The sequence below is a fragment of the Anopheles coluzzii genome, chromosome 3 (genome assembly GCF_943734685.1).
Source record: "Anopheles coluzzii chromosome 3, AcolN3, whole genome shotgun sequence".
In the NCBI taxonomy this organism is placed as follows: domain Eukaryota; kingdom Metazoa; phylum Arthropoda; class Insecta; order Diptera; family Culicidae; genus Anopheles; species Anopheles coluzzii.
The window spans coordinates 92,869,337-92,884,688 of record NC_064671.1 but is presented as its reverse complement, the minus strand read 5'-3'; the positions used below and the strand labels follow the sequence as shown (position 1 = coordinate 92,884,688).

The following is a 15,352-nucleotide window of genomic DNA, read 5'->3' as shown; positions in this document are numbered from 1 at the left end:
GCTGGTGCGGTATAAACAAACGAGCTAGTACTACGCTTCCTGGTGATGGATCGACGAATGCCACGACCCGAAGCTTGGCCGGATAATGGGCGAAGGGGAAGCCCGGTCCTGAGCCTGCGCGCACGATCCACGACCGAGAAAAACGGGGAAAAAGGATACGATTTGCCGATTTGTTGGCCGATGGCAATGGGCATGAATGAAAGTGAAAGTGTCTAGCAGCCTCGGAAAGGCTGGAGTCGGAGTGCCCCCGGGTGACACCGAAACGGGAGGGAGTACTGTCAGACGGGACGACAACAACCGTACGCTGCTTTTGTATGCGTGTGTGTTGGAAGCGTTCGTGTTGTCTCCGTATCGGTGCTGTCGGGGTTGGATCTGCCAAATAATCTTGCCGCGTTCCGTTCAGTACGCGTTTGGACGCACCAGTGGACGGTCGGGCAAAACCAACTCCTCCGCCGCACGACGCTCACAGCACGGCACAGGATTTTCGCGACGAGTGCCACACAAGGTGTTCGGTCGGTTTTGTGGTGGAACAAACGGGGTGAAAAGTGCACTCAATTTACGGCCACTGTTTAAAAAGACTCGCTGTGCAGGTGTGTTTTACGGCCTGCTCGACAAATAAACGTTTCCTCGCGTTAGCTCGCGTTAGCAGGTGCAACACAGAGGGGGAGTTCAAAACCAAAACCCCCCCCACGTCGGTCGAAAGCGCATTTGAAAGAGATGAGTTATGAATTAAACACCGCCGAAGGTGTGTAAACACGCGGCAATGTAAATGCGTCCCGTTGCGTTGCCGGGCCTGTGGTGAGTGAGTCTGTCCATCGCAGCGGTCATAGCACGCCCGGTGTGTGTGTGTGTGTATGTGTGCAATGGTAATAAAAATCACTACACCGGGTGGTCGGCGGACTCGTGTTTGTTTGTGTTTTGTGGTGAGATTCATGCTGCTGAGTAGCTCCCAAGCAGATATCGAATGATTCAATATCTCACCCCAACGTCTCGCTCCAGCTCGGGGCGGTAAGGTTGCGGAACAGGGGAAAAGGGAGGTCACATTGTATCGATACCACCCGCCGCCATCGATTGGACCGTTGGAAAGACATTTTAATGAGATTCGGAAGCATCTTGCTGTCTGTCTCCGTCTCCGTCGCCGCCAGCGTCGTGTTAGAGAGGTGTGCTAAAAATAATTCGCAAACATCACCCGTGCTTCCTCCAATCGGACATTTTAGCTTGACTTTGTTAAACAGGACGTAGAGGTGCTCACCGGTTAAAATTGGTGTCGATGCGTAGTCGATGCAGCGACAAGTTAGCAAACAGCGCAACGAGCAAACGAGTCAGCCAGCTCCAGCGGCAACACCGGCATTGGGGTGGAACAGGAAAAAACCCCAGGAAAGTGAACAGTTTTCTGAATAAATTTAACGCCCCAGAGTTGTGGGCCGGAGAGAAGTAAGACTCTTGTTGCGCGCACACGAACACGGCTCGTTTGCTGTGCTGTCGTCCCAAGGGTGAAATCTGAAAATTGGAATGCGAATGCGAACTGCCTCTCATGCAGTGAAGATACCGAGATACAGTACAGTGTTACACGCGATAGTTAGTCAGAGATAAAGAAGAAAAAAAGTGGCCTGTGAAAATGAAGTGTCCATCCGGTGTGAGCAAGTGAACACATCCTCTAATCGGAAGTGACTGTGTGCCCGACATTTGCGAAAGTAACGTAGCATTGGATGCGACGGAACGAGTGTAAAGCACTGCAACTGGAACACAGGTCTCTTTTGTAGCCAGCAAACAGACAACTTTTACAGCGTAGTCGTGTGTGAGTGTGTTTGGGAGGGGGAAAAGCGGACATGCTTTCTGTTGTGGAATAAATTAGGAAATCTGTACCGAGCTAACTCCGACCTCCGCCAACTATGGACTGGAACGGTACGACGAGCGGTACGGTCGATCTGCTCGTGTCTGCCGGCACGGCTGCCCTATCGACGCTAGCGCCCGGCACGGAACTGCCAACGGAACTGCTCGCCCTGTCCACCAACGGGACGGGAGCGGGAGTGAACGGAACTACCACCAGCAGCAGCACCACCAGCACCGGCATGACAGTGACCGCGAGCGACATAACGATAGCGTCCGCCGCCCACTACCACGGCGGCATACCGTTTCCGTCCGAGCTGCTCACCTTCCTGCGGCAGACCACCACAATCGCTTCGTCCTCGTCGTCCGCCGCCGCCTCCATGCCTCCGCTGGGTGTAACGAATTTTTCCACCTTTCTCAGCAACATTACGCTGCGCGCGTTGACGGCATCGGCGGCGGCCGCTGCGACCGGTGGCACCAGCGGTACGAGCGGCCCGAGCGGTACGAGCACGGCCGAGTTTACCGCCAACCTTTCGCGCCGATTTCCGCACCACCCGTTCTTCAGTACCTTCTTCAACGATTCCGCCCTGGACATTTGTCCCTCGATCCAGATGCCGGTCGGGAATGTGATTTCGATGATACTGTACGCGCTGGTCGCGATTGTGGGGCTGTTCGGTAACACGCTCGTCATTTACGTGGTGCTGCGCTTTTCCAAAATGCAAACCGTCACGAACATGTACATCCTGAATCTGGCCATCGCCGACCAGTGCTTTCTGATTGGCATTCCGTTCCTGATCACGACGATGCACCTGGGCGAGTGGACGTTCGGCAACGCGATGTGCAAGGCGTACATGGTGTCGACCTCCATTACGCAGTTCACCTCGTCCATCTTTCTGTTCATCATGTCTGCCGACCGGTACATTGCCGTGTGCCATCCGATCTCGTCGCCCCGCTTCCGGACGCCGCTCGTGTCGAAGGTGGTGTCGGCGATCGCGTGGACGGCGTCCGCCCTCATCATGCTGCCGGTCATGCTGTACGCGAACACGATCGCGCGCGAAAAGGACAAGATGTCGTGCAACATCATGTGGCCGTCCGAGACGGGCGCGAACTCGGGCTCCACCTTCACGCTCTACTCGCTCATACTGGGCTTCGCGATCCCGCTCACGCTGATCCTGATGTTCTACTATCTGGTGATACGCAAGCTGCGCACCGTCGGACCAAAGTCCAAGTCGAAGGAGAAGAAGCGGTCGCACCGGAAGGTGACCAAGCTGGTGCTGACCGTCATCACCGTGTACGTGCTGTGCTGGCTGCCGTACTGGATCTCGCAGGTGGCGCTGATCAACTCGCCGCCCGACATCTGCAAGTCGCGGCTGGAGATTACCGTGTTCGTGCTGGTGAGCTGGCTCGGCTACAGCAACAGCGCGATGAACCCGATCCTGTACGCCTTCCTGAGCGATAACTTTAAGAAAAGCTTCCTGAAGGCGTGCACGTGCGCGAAGGGGAAGGAAATCAACGCCCAGCTGCAGATCGAGAACAGCTTCTTCCCGCGGTTCGTGCGCAACCGGGGCTCCGAGCGGGGCAACTCCACCAAGGTGCTGCAGTCGAACAACCGGAATAATCGGGTGCCGGATGCCGGGGGCCATCAGCAGCAGCAGCAGCAGCAGCAGCAACAGCAGCAACAGCAGCAACAGGCACACCAACAGACAAACGACACCCTTGCCAACAACAACAATGTGTGTAATGTGAACAACAACAGCTCCCAGGCCAGCACGGTCAATGGGAAGGGTGGCAACGGTGGCAGCGGCAGCTTGCAAAATGGCTCCTCCATCGCAATGCCGTACGGTGGTGGAGGGATGAGCTCGGATCAAAGCTCCATCGTGCGTGGCTGCGGCCCATCAACGAGCGTAACGACCATCCAGTCGTCCCAGTGCGGCGTTCCGCCAATAGCGAGCCGCGTGGTCGAGGGAGGCAATGATAGGTCGGGTGGTGTCTCCGACCCCGCTTACTGCCGGCCCCCGGTACTCCACACCGATCTGTAGAGCGTTGCACGGTGATTTACTCGGGAACTGGGAGTTGGAATTGGACAGCCAGCGGAGCGTGGACCAGCCGGGCCCTTCCGGGAGATATAGCTGTAAGTAGCAGACGGGAGGGAAGGGGAGGGAGGGTGACAACAAAAACTAGATAAGAAAAAACAATGATACGGCCATACGGCACCGTGCGTATGTATCGGCGTCCCAGTAGATCTACGGAATGATGATGACGATGAATTCCCATTGCTCCACAGGGTGCATCCGGCGCTTTGTGTGTATGGGATGATGTTCCGCATGTGTGTGTTTACCGTTCCAATTGCTTCTCGCTCACCCCCACAACCCGGACAAACATTTCAGCACGGCAATTGGGGCTCCTGCTGTCCACTCTGCCGGTCACCAATTTCCATCCATCGCGACGACGACACCTTGACAGCTTGGCAGGTCGTCCCGCTGGGTCATTGTTTTCCTTGTGATTGCCGGCTGTTTGCCGGTTGATTGAGTTTTCCCCAAACTCTAAGGTAGCGTGTGGACAGTACTAACCCTCCCTCTTCCCCCCACTCTCTCTCTCCAAAAATCCAATGCCTACTTGGTACCGTATTGTTTCTCGCCCTTGCGTGCTTACGTAGGTTACGTCAAGCGTACGGAATCCGTGTGCGAAACTGATCACCTGGATGACGGTGTGAAACACGCACGCAAGCGTGCAGAAAATCCCTTCGCGCAAATTGTGCCGTGGAATGGAAAAAAATCTCCCCCCCCTCTCCAAATCACTGGCACTGATTGAAGACACACCATTTGGACGTGTCTCGCCGTACTTACTTCCTTCCCGGGCGATTGCTCTTTACGGTGCGCGGAGCGCGCTGGCGCAAGATTTTGCGGGCGCGAGTGTGCAACACGATGGCAAATTAATGGTTCGTTTAGTGAAAACGCGTGTGATAACGGTGTTTGCCCGGACGGAGGAGGTGGCCTGCTGGCGGTAGTCTCTTCTTCGATTACACACCATTTGCTTGAACATGGTCTCGCCGGTCTGAAACGACTGTGCTGTGTGGTGTGCTTTTTCTCCTCGAACGAGACGACAGTTGGACCAAATCTCGACGCGACATGTAAACCCGTGATTGCGGTCGGAATGATGCGTGTGCTTTTGCAGAAGAAACCACAAGGAGGGGGGGAGGGGGGGAAGCACATTTCGGAATCGGTTATCGGGGGGTGAATTTTCTCTCCGATTAACCCTGCCACTGTCCCAAGAACGGACACACACACACGGACACACAACTCCCCCATAATGACGCGGTGATTGTTTGGGGCGATGAAATATTTCACCCAGACGATCAGAATTTAGATAGTAGCTGCGGGAGGGCATTCCTGGACCGACGGGGGAATGGACCGGATGCCGTAACGGGCAGACGATGTTTCAATCAATCCGCAAAGACAATCTTCCAACGGTCCAAAAAACGCAGCCACAGTTAGAAGAAAATTTGATGGACGTGCAGTTTTTCCTTTTCAGCGTTGTATTTTTCTCTTTCCTTTTGAGCACGATTGTTTACTGTTTGTGTCTACCCCCGCTCCATGTCTGGAAAGATCAATATTTAACGCGCATCGAAATCAATCGCATCGTGGCGGCGGTTGATTGCCTGCCTATTTCGGTGGAGCTTCGCGCTGATGGATGTTGTTTATTTATTTATGCCGATCCAATAAGCGGCAAAGTGCTGTTGGCCGCGCCCTGCCCACCCCTCCCGGAGGGGTGCGTTGATGAAACGTGGCGTGAAATATTTCGCTCCAGCTACTACTACTACTACTACTGGTACTACTACCATCCAAATGGCTGGACGCTTGGAGCTCGTTAAATTGGATTGGGACCAGCCGGCATACATCCGGATCGCGCACTACTCTTCCTCACGAAAATAGACATCTTGTGCTTGCGGGGTCACCATTTCGGTGACAACTTTCTAGACACACTTTCACAGGCGTTCCAGCGTCCGACCCTCGTGGACGCGTGCACCTCGCTCGCTCGCTGTACCATAACCCCAAAGTAATTATCCGTAAAAAGCGATGCTTTCAGAAATAATTATAAGCAGCCCGGCAGTTTGCGTCCGGGAAGGGATAATTTAATCTGGCTCTTCTGGTTCAGCTCGCCGGAGCCGAGGCAGCAAAGCCCGAAGCTTTAGCGACATTATTTATCATCCAATTAGGCGATTTCGAGATGTATCTTTGAGGCGGAGTAGCACGACGATGACTCTACAATTATCTGCCACCCCGGGATTCTTCGGATGCGGTATGCGGTAGTCTCGCTAACGGCCAGCGGCCAGGGGTTGTGTTTTTGTTTTCTGTTCACTGGGTTGATTTTGAAACGTTCGGGAAAACTTTTTACAAAACCCATGCCCAAAAATCCTTAATTAAGATATCGCTTCGGAGAGAAGCGAACGAGGTTTCTGGGAGTATCCTTACACAGAAGAAGGTAGAAGAATATGCGTGTGAGATTGTGTGGAAAGGAAAAAGCGGGAGCATTTTGCAAAGTTTTCCATTTCTGGTCTCGACGGTATCCCCGTATCATAGAAGCTAGGTTAATATGGGTCTGCCATTTCGCCGAACAGTGCGCTATCGTTTGCCGAATCTTAATTGACGTGCATTAGCGCTGGTGAGGTCCCTGGTGGTGGTTCGTGGTCGACTAGGTACTTTGCCCTTCTCCCCATTTCGCATTCCTTGTGGCTTCACACGTGGCAATGCTCTCCCAAAGTCCCCAATGTACCACGCGCTCGTTGTGGCGGGTTTTATTGCATCCTCGTCAATTTCGGTCCGCCCGATCCGCGACGGCTTGATTGACTGTGTATCCAGTAGGATCTATCTTGCTCTCTCCATCTCTGTAATTCCCAAACCTTCTCCTCCACTGCGCACACGGTATCATCGCCAGCTCGTTTCACGCGAAACTCATCTCGAACAACACGTCGATCGAAGAAGCGGTGCGAACGAAGTGTGAAGTACTTCTTATATTTCACCACGCACCACGCTCCTTTCTGGCTGTCGGCAGTGATGTACCCTTACCCAACTGTTGCCAGGGGGGGGGGGGAGGGGTTATGTCATGCCGCAAATATTAGACAGCAAGTTTTCCATTTCAATTCACAGCCGACGCCACCGCCAACGACGGTGGCGTGTGGGCGCCCCTGGGTGGGCTGGTTTTGCCTACACACGACGCCAGGGTTCGGGTGTCGATTTTCGGGGTCAAAGTGAAGGGTTTTTCGGTGGTTTGCTGATGCTTCAAGGACTCAAGGATCTTTTCGGTACAGTGCGTGCGTGCGCGTGTGTGTGTGTGCGTAAACAAGAGAAATGTTCATTGAAGCTGCAAACATTCGCCGCATCCGCCACGCCACACCACTTGACGTTGATGGCGCCAGTGAAGTTGGGTTGTTGCGGTGAAGCATCAGCTCAGTGTATTATTAAGAAGGTGGGAAGATTATTGCACACACACAATGTTCGCTGTTTACTTTGGCAGAGTAGGTGCTTGCCATAACGTTCCTTGGAGCGGTGCAGAAGATTCGGAGCTCTTCCGGGAAGCTGGCATAACTTAATACAAGGCCTGGGATTAACGCCTGGTGCAAGAGGTTGCATCACACGTCCCATTAGCCGGTGTAATTTACTGCAGCTCGGTACATTCCGCACAGCAAATCAAATTAGTTTGTGGAAACACATTGCTTAAACATTGCTTCCCGAACGAGAGAGAGAGAGAGAGCGGGAATCATTAGGCATTTTGGCTTCCTTGATTTTGCTAATGAGAGATTGAAGCACAAAGTCTTATCGAAAAATTTAAATTACATTTAATTGAAGCGCGCTTCATGGAATTGGTTTGCCGCTTTAAATTTGGTTCCTTTCTTTCTAATCGATATATTCTCTATCTCTTTCTCTCTCTCTGCTCTGCGTTACATTTTGTGCTTCTATTGGAAAACAATTCCTGGAAACCGGTGGCGATGATTGCCTATTACACGTCGCTGCTCGCCTCTATTGATTGGCACTGCCGGCGGGTAAACATTCCTGCCCGCTCGTGATTGAAAACAAACGAAGTTCGATGAAACTATTTACCAATACACGGGTATTTGCTAAAGATCGATGGGACCGTTTCATCTCGCAACACTTGAAAAGCTGCAAAGAAGCTACAGCGAACAAGAATTTGAAGACAACGGCAAATGGCTAATGTTTTACATGTTATAGGCTTTATTTTTTTGGAATTCTGTACAATATGCTTCACCACAAACCACATCAAACTGGTTCTGATCTCCAACTACACATCAGCAGCAACGGAGTCGGTAGCAACGACGTCGGTTTCGGTCGTCACCGGGACCGGCTCGTTAGTTTCGACGCGCAAGTCAACGCTCTCACGTTCTGCCAGCGTGACGGTCACCTCCACGGTAGGCAGATCGTTCACTTTCTGCGTCACCTCCGTCACTTCCACCTTGGGTTGGGTTGGCCGTACCTGTTCCTCCGTTTCAAGCGTACGAGTGACGACATCCTCCTTCGCTACGGTGGAAACTTCCACGTCCGAAACTTTCTTGACGGAGGTTTCCGGAGCTGTTTCAGCCCCCACGGCGACAGCTTTCACCGAATCTTCCTTAACAACGCCGCTGCCGAATTCCACGGATTCTACCACGGTCGTTTCAGGCTTTTCGTCAACTTTCGTCAACTCCGGAACCGGAGCAGCGTTCGTCGAACCGGATGACTTAGCAACGACGGTCGTTGTTTGATCGACGTTTTCCGTTGGCTCTAGCTTTACCGTGCCGTTCACGCTGTTCTCTGGCACCGTCACCTCCTGGGCTGTGTTGGTATCTTCTTCCGTCACCTCGGCAGCATTGTTGCCTTCGACGGTCGTTTCCTTGGAGCTAGATTCGTTCGATTCGACCGATTCCGAGGAGCTTTCCGTGCCCTTTTTCGAGGCCGGAGCGGCAAAGGATGCAGTTCCCAAGAGCAGCAGCACCAGGCAGATGCACGAAAGTACAACAGGTTTCATGGTTGAAGGAGGATTGAAATTGAGGAGCTCTAAATTGTACGGTTGTTTGTTTGCTGAACGTTGAATCGATACTGAGTGGTTTGGGAAGAGATGGGTCGGATTTTATATACCGAAGATCTTTTCCCCGAAACCGCCCCACGTCCCTGTCTCGCTGCTGTTTTTCTCCGTACCCGGTCGCAGCCCTTGTGGCATGGAACTACCTGTTTTTTAATGGCCCTTGTGCTGGCTAATCTTAATGTGGTTTTTTCCACTGCCCTGTGCTACCTCGCTCCGGTGCTCGTTCTTGGTAGAACGTGCTGCCGGGCCAGGTTATTTTGCTGTTGTTTTGCTTTCGAACGGTTTATACCTTCCTTGTTATGTATTGTTTTTTGTTTTCGTTTGCTTCCTAGCTCAAAAAGGGTACATCGTCCTGTGTGCGACCTGCGAAGCCCATCTTCAACCCCGGCCGTGGGCAGAGAGAGAGAAGGGCAGCAACAATTAAATAGAAACTTGTTTACCCTCGTTTATTCTTTCTACCCATTAAGGCAGTTAAGGCAGTTTTAAAAGCGTGTTTTTTTGTTGTTGTTGGCTGTTGTTTTGTTCTGCTTCGTGTTCTAGGAAAAGTACCGGGATGCTCCGTGACCTGCAGTGGGAAGATTATCTGCGGCAGTTAAGTGGTATTGGTCACACCGAAATTGCTGCCCGGAAATGTTTCTTTTGTTGCCGTGCAGGTTGAGAAATGTCTTGCCTTTTTTTGTTTTGGAAGACAAGTTTGCAATGAAGAATTATTGTTTTGTGTAGGCAGTTTGAGAGATTATTTGTACGTGCAGAGCAAGGGAAAGAAAGGATAAACTTAATGGACAACGAAGGAAGAGTTATTGCCAAATCATGAAACCCTACATTTATCTCCTGCAAATAGGCATCAATCTTTGCAGAGAAATGTCTTATTCTTCAAGCGGAACATTGCCTCTTTCAACTAATTTATTCCAGTGACAAAACTTTCGTGCCATGATCGATATGACACAATCGACAACGAACGCTCTGAGCTTCTAAGCCATATAGAGCAATTGCTCGGCGATAAAACTTCTCTAATCGTCCCAACTACACACACACAAATAAACCGCAAACAACCTTGAAACCGCAGACCAAACTCTCCTCTTAATAGTGGCAGTAAAATTGAGGACACAAACATAGTGCCGAATGTGACGGTGAGGGAAGTGTGTACGCGTACGGACGTACGCATCTTTGGGTAAACCACAAAGTCAAAGCCTACGTCCCATCCCATTCCCGAGCTATGTTTGTGTCAGTTGCAAATTGTTCTTGGATGGTTTTTGGCTTTGATCCGGGGTCTACATGCCTACATGCCTGCTGATGCGACCCGGTTCGATGATGTAGGCGACGTCGGCAACGTTATCTGATTGCATTCCGAAGCGCTCGTGACGTTGATCCAATGGCGCTCGACATCGAATTGCACCGGAAACGGCAAAGCGGGCGCATTCCACATTTCCCCGCCCGCAGTTGAGCCCAGGAACGTTGGTTCATCCGTGCACAGCCCACCGGGTTCATAATCTTTCGTCTTGATGTGGGCACACGAAGCTATCGCCTTCTCCTTTGATGCCATCGCTCGTGATGGGGGAAAGACAGAAGTTTTGCTCCAAGCGTCCGGAGTAAGTTAATTTGTGCAGAAGTCGAAGGCTGTTGGCCCCAGAAGTCTTGGCATTTGATATAGAGGGAGGACAAAACCGTGTGATGCATATATTCCAAGAATGATGAGCAAGAAGAATGTACAAAATATGGCCCCCGAAATGACATAACCGATCGCGCTGATTTGATTGTGGTTCGATAAGCTATTTCTGGTATCGTGATACCCGGGGTTACAAGCGTCTTCTGGCTTATTACATTGTAGATTATCGGCAAAAGTTTGCGACCTTCCCCCGTTTCATGTCCGCACGGTGATCTTCTGCCAGGTCACGTTGTAAAGCAAGCGGTCCCGGTATCGGCTTACAAGACGATGCCTGCCAGGAATGGCTTCGGAATTGCTTCCGAAATGAAGCTGATGTCCACACCACGGCGGTCAGTCGCTATAATCGGCAGAAAGCAAACCCCACATTATCACAATCACCTTCCCTGTGGCGACCATGCGGTAAATCACGTTCCACTAGCAAACGAAATCAGCGGAAACGATGGAATGAAAAAGCGCCCACACTTTAACGTCCTTTGGGAATCTTTTTTTTTTGGTCCACTCCCGCTATTTCTTGGCATTCCACTGGACTGGATGGAGGACTTTGCAGGAATCGATAAGCGAACAATTTGGGCCTACGCCAAGCAACCACCCGCCGGGCCATCACAGGTCACCGGGATTAAGCTGTCGAGTTGGCGTTGAACTGACTGTCTCTTATTAGTGAGCGCTCACCCCGTGCAAGGCTTTGATTTAATCAACCTCTGTATTTCGTTGGGTTGTTGCTCTGTGATGGAAAAGCGGTAAAACAAGCGAAAAGCCATGACCATGACAGAGATACCCTGAGGCAGGGAAGATTGTGTGTCTTTTTATACAACTATCTTATGCTCTTTCTTTCCCTTTCGTCGTTCCCAACGTAGCGAAAGGAGATGAAAAAGTTGCTCGAACGGATTTCTCCAAAAAGGGGTATCATTTATTAAATCGCCCTAACGTCAGCATGCATAATCGAGAGCGCAAAGCGCTCTGATCCCGTTGATCCTTTATTGATCCCTGTGTGTGCGTGTGTGTGTTAGTTTCGAAGCGAAATCGCACGTGAGCGAACGTGTGAAGGGAATATTAAATATCCTTCCATCTTGGCAACTTTCACGAACGCAAGAATAGCACAACAATAAGCAGTAGGAGGCATGCTTTCGCCGCGTGCTTTAGTGAATGTAGCTGCAAGCGTGGTACGCCACGCGAAATAATCGCAACCGTTGTCTGGCAGGGCAACGACGCAAGGATCTGTCCCAAGGATGCTCTCCAATGTCCTTACGCAACAACGACCGTACCGACACATCGGCGCGATATTGGTGCTTCGGCAAAGTTGGCTCGTTTGTGGTGGCGTTTGTCGCCGCATGCCAACGCACACGAGTTTCATGGCAACCGACAACAGGAAGTAATAACTTTGCTAACCAACTCAAACTTGTTTTAAACATTTATAATGAACTAACCGCCCGCATGCCGGGCCATGCCCATTCGTGTCTAGTATCATCGTGCAAGCGGTGCTGTCATCTCACTTCACTGATCGGTAGTGTCTGTCGGTGACAGGTCCTGGAATTGTGAAAATAAGTGCATTATCTTCTAGCCGGCTTGCAGATGAAAGTAAGCCAGGAGAGGGCGGCGTGAGGTGAATGCTCGAAGCGGGTGGAAAGACACCGAGGAGGGTTAATGTTTGTGGGTAGTGTTTGTGGTTTTGGTGATTAATTCTGCAGCGATATTTATTTCGAAACCACTTTAACGCAGTTTTGCCATGCTGATTGCATAACTTAAGGCGCTTTACCATGCAAATGGAATTGTTTGAATCATAAACGAAGCGAACCTGACTCTATTCACCCTGTCAGAACGGTCAATTGCTCGGTCTGTCATCTGCTTGTTCTGCTTGCGGCAAAACTTCACTCGAATAACTTTTCCCCCATTTCCACCGATTCCCTCACCGGTGTCAGGTGCAATGCATGAGCCAAATTGAATTCAGTTGCCGAAAATAATTCATTCCCTGCACGTTCGCGCACCGAACACATTCACTGCAAGCATCGCTACAAGTGCAAACGAGATTGTGGCAGGTCGGGCACGGGCCAACATAAATTAGCATCGAGTGCTTTTCCAGTGGAAAAGCGTGCAAAGGATAAATACTTGGAGCGAGTGGGTGCGGAGCTGTATCTTAAGTTGCACAAAGCGCTTTTTTTTAAAAAAACTATGATTATTCTAGCCTTAGAGAAGCTATGTTTGTGTAAGTTTGGCCGAAAGGTCAAGGCAAGATTGAATGAGTTCCGCTTTGCCGCCTCATTAATGCAAAATGCGCGCCGGAAATGAATGATTAATTTATGCCATAAATTTGACCAGAACGGGGTGGACAGTGAAGTACAGACTGGTACGAAAATAGCGACACGTTCTGGAATGATGGAATCAATTACGAGGCTCACGTTTCATCTGTTTTGTATCGTTGTGGCTAGGTTTCAAAATATTGTTCTTCGCACAAGACGAAAAACGTGCCAAAAATGGTATGACATTTAACGTTGGAGCAGCGGACCGTTTTGTTCCTGGTAATTGGACTTATGAAACGCTCTGCTTTTCACCATCATCGCGTCGTTTCCTGTTTGCATCAATTATCGTTTGCATCAGACCGTGTCACATGCACGCACCGCACACTCGTGTGTGCTCCGGAACGGGAAATGTGGATAAATTAATTTTTAATGGACATATTGACACTAATTGGAGCCTTCTGTGCGTAACCCCTCGTGTGATGCGTATGTTGACATCCGGTTCCCCATCCGCCCGATCTACTAAGCGGACGAGAATCATGCGACCTATCACGTGCTTAATTGACGACATTTATCTGATGTGATGTTTTTCTTTTACGTGCTGTTTTGTATCGTTTACAGATTTTTTCCCTCTCCTGCTACGACGAGTGCAGTACAACCGAACGCGACGGATCAAGCCCCTTCATCGGGATGGAAATGGATCATAAGCAGCAGCAGCAGGAGAATCAGGAGAGACGAACGGAAGTGATTTGTGTACATACGAACTGACAAAAAAGGGCTGATTGAACATGGGTGGAGCGAGTAAGTCATTAAGGACGAGGGGTTGCCGAGGGTCATGCTACGAGAAAACAAACACAAATATCAAACACTTATAGATAGCGTTAAGGCATCTTGAGCCCATTTGAAGCGCCAGTGAAGGGCAATGGTTTTATCTTAAGCTAATGCGTGTGAAGGCTTCAGGTAGGCTAAAAAACTAAAATCAAAACATAATCAAACAGCTACCAAAGAAAAACAAACCAAACGTGCGAGATAGCTCGCCAGAATCGAACTGCATCCAGCATGGCAAGCCCATCCAGAAACTAACGTTGAGTCCATAATTCCGTTCCAGAAAAAAAACATTAAACAAGATTGAAACACAGTAGGACAGACAACGGTGCGTAAGTAAAGCCTTGCGACAAGGTGTTGCAAAAATGGTAGCTAACGAGATCTGATTAAACTTACTCTACTACACACGAATTAGAATTGCCTGCTCGATTTTAGTCGCTCCTATCACGTGGGATATTTGCGCCTATAATCATGCAAACTGCACAGCACCACTGCACGGTTAAGAGATCTCGTTCGCTAACGGTTTGCGGCCATCTTGTAGTGGAGCTTTCCGATTGGTTCCTATACAGACGGTTCATGGAAGGAAGCTTAAAGCTGACGGCTTAAAGCCTGTGCCGCAAGCAGGAAAACCCGCTCCCGGTAAAAAGGGCCACACTAAATTGAGAGCCCTGTTTAGTGTAGCGCTTTCGGGTAGGGTGGGAAGGGTAGGGTGTTACAGGCCTGTTGGGCTGTAGCAGGAAAGGAAAGTGAGCCAGAGGCATGTTTTGGCAAGGTATACAACCATCCGTTCCGATGAAACTAACTCTTTCATCGTCAATTTAAAGTAATTATCTTTACGAAGAACATAATTCTTATTCAATCTAGGGCGTAGGTTATACGGAAGCTATGGGGGGAAAAGGGGGAAAGGGGTTATTTGTGTGGGAGCAAACGCAAAGGTTTGAACCGAAAGTGGCCGTGGTTCGTAACGAAGGAATGATACGAGTAACAAAACAACATTAGACTACGAACGAAGTGATAATTGTATAGTTTTAAAACAAAAATTCGCCACAAACGCAACTATATTTCACTTTAACAATCCTTAAAACTTGTAGGAACTGGGCGCCATAGTGTCGGGGCGCCATTACGCTACTCTTGCAACCACTTTCAAATTGCGCACAACTTCTAGGAATCAGCCAGGGGCAAAACGCGACAAGCAGGTGAATTATTCTTCTAAAGTTGAGTACACCAATAAAAACGAAAAAGGGTGAATAATAAATCGAAAAACTGTTACTGATAAAACAATGGATAAAGCTTTTATTTCTTTTATTTTTACGATTATTCCCTGGACATGGTGTTTGGTAGGATGTTTCGTATTTTATGTTTGCATGATTTATTGAAGCACTGTCACGCTGCGGTTAGTTTTCCTATTGCACGAAAAGAGAAAGAAACGGAACGCTTCGATTGGCGTAAAACCATTGGCCCACAAATCACTGGAACGTGGGGTCGTGGAACATTCCCTATGAAGCCTAGCACACTATGTGGCAGAAACTGTTTCCGATCTGTGCCGAGAGAGTGCAAAAAATAAAAGAAGCATTAAAGTTGGCGCACCAGCTGCACTATTCGCGGAATGTAAATCAGTTCGCGCTGTAGCGCAATGGACCATCTGCCGTGCGCGCGAGGCCGTAAAGCCTTTGCAGGTATTTAGCATAGCTGATTAGATAATAATTTGAACCGGTGGAATTTC

The 15,352-nt window shown here is 50.0% G+C and overlaps 1 protein-coding gene across 1 annotated transcript; it reads left to right on the top strand.

Moving 5' to 3' along the window:
• The first annotated feature begins 257 nt into the window (after positions 1-257).
• On the top strand, positions 258-14,926 carry LOC120958308 (somatostatin receptor type 3-like). The gene is made up of 2 exons (XM_040381013.2): positions 258-3,961; positions 13,426-14,926. Exon 1 carries the CDS (start codon positions 1,893-1,895, stop codon positions 3,867-3,869), a length of 1,977 nt encoding a protein of 658 aa, XP_040236947.2. The 5' UTR covers positions 258-1,892; the 3' UTR covers positions 3,870-3,961; positions 13,426-14,926.
• Positions 14,927-15,352: the final 426 nt, after the last annotated feature.

Coding starts and splice junctions, on each gene's coding strand:
- LOC120958308 (XM_040381013.2), top strand. CDS start 1,893: ATGGACTGGAACGGTACGACGAGCGGTACGGTCGATCTGCTCGTGTCT.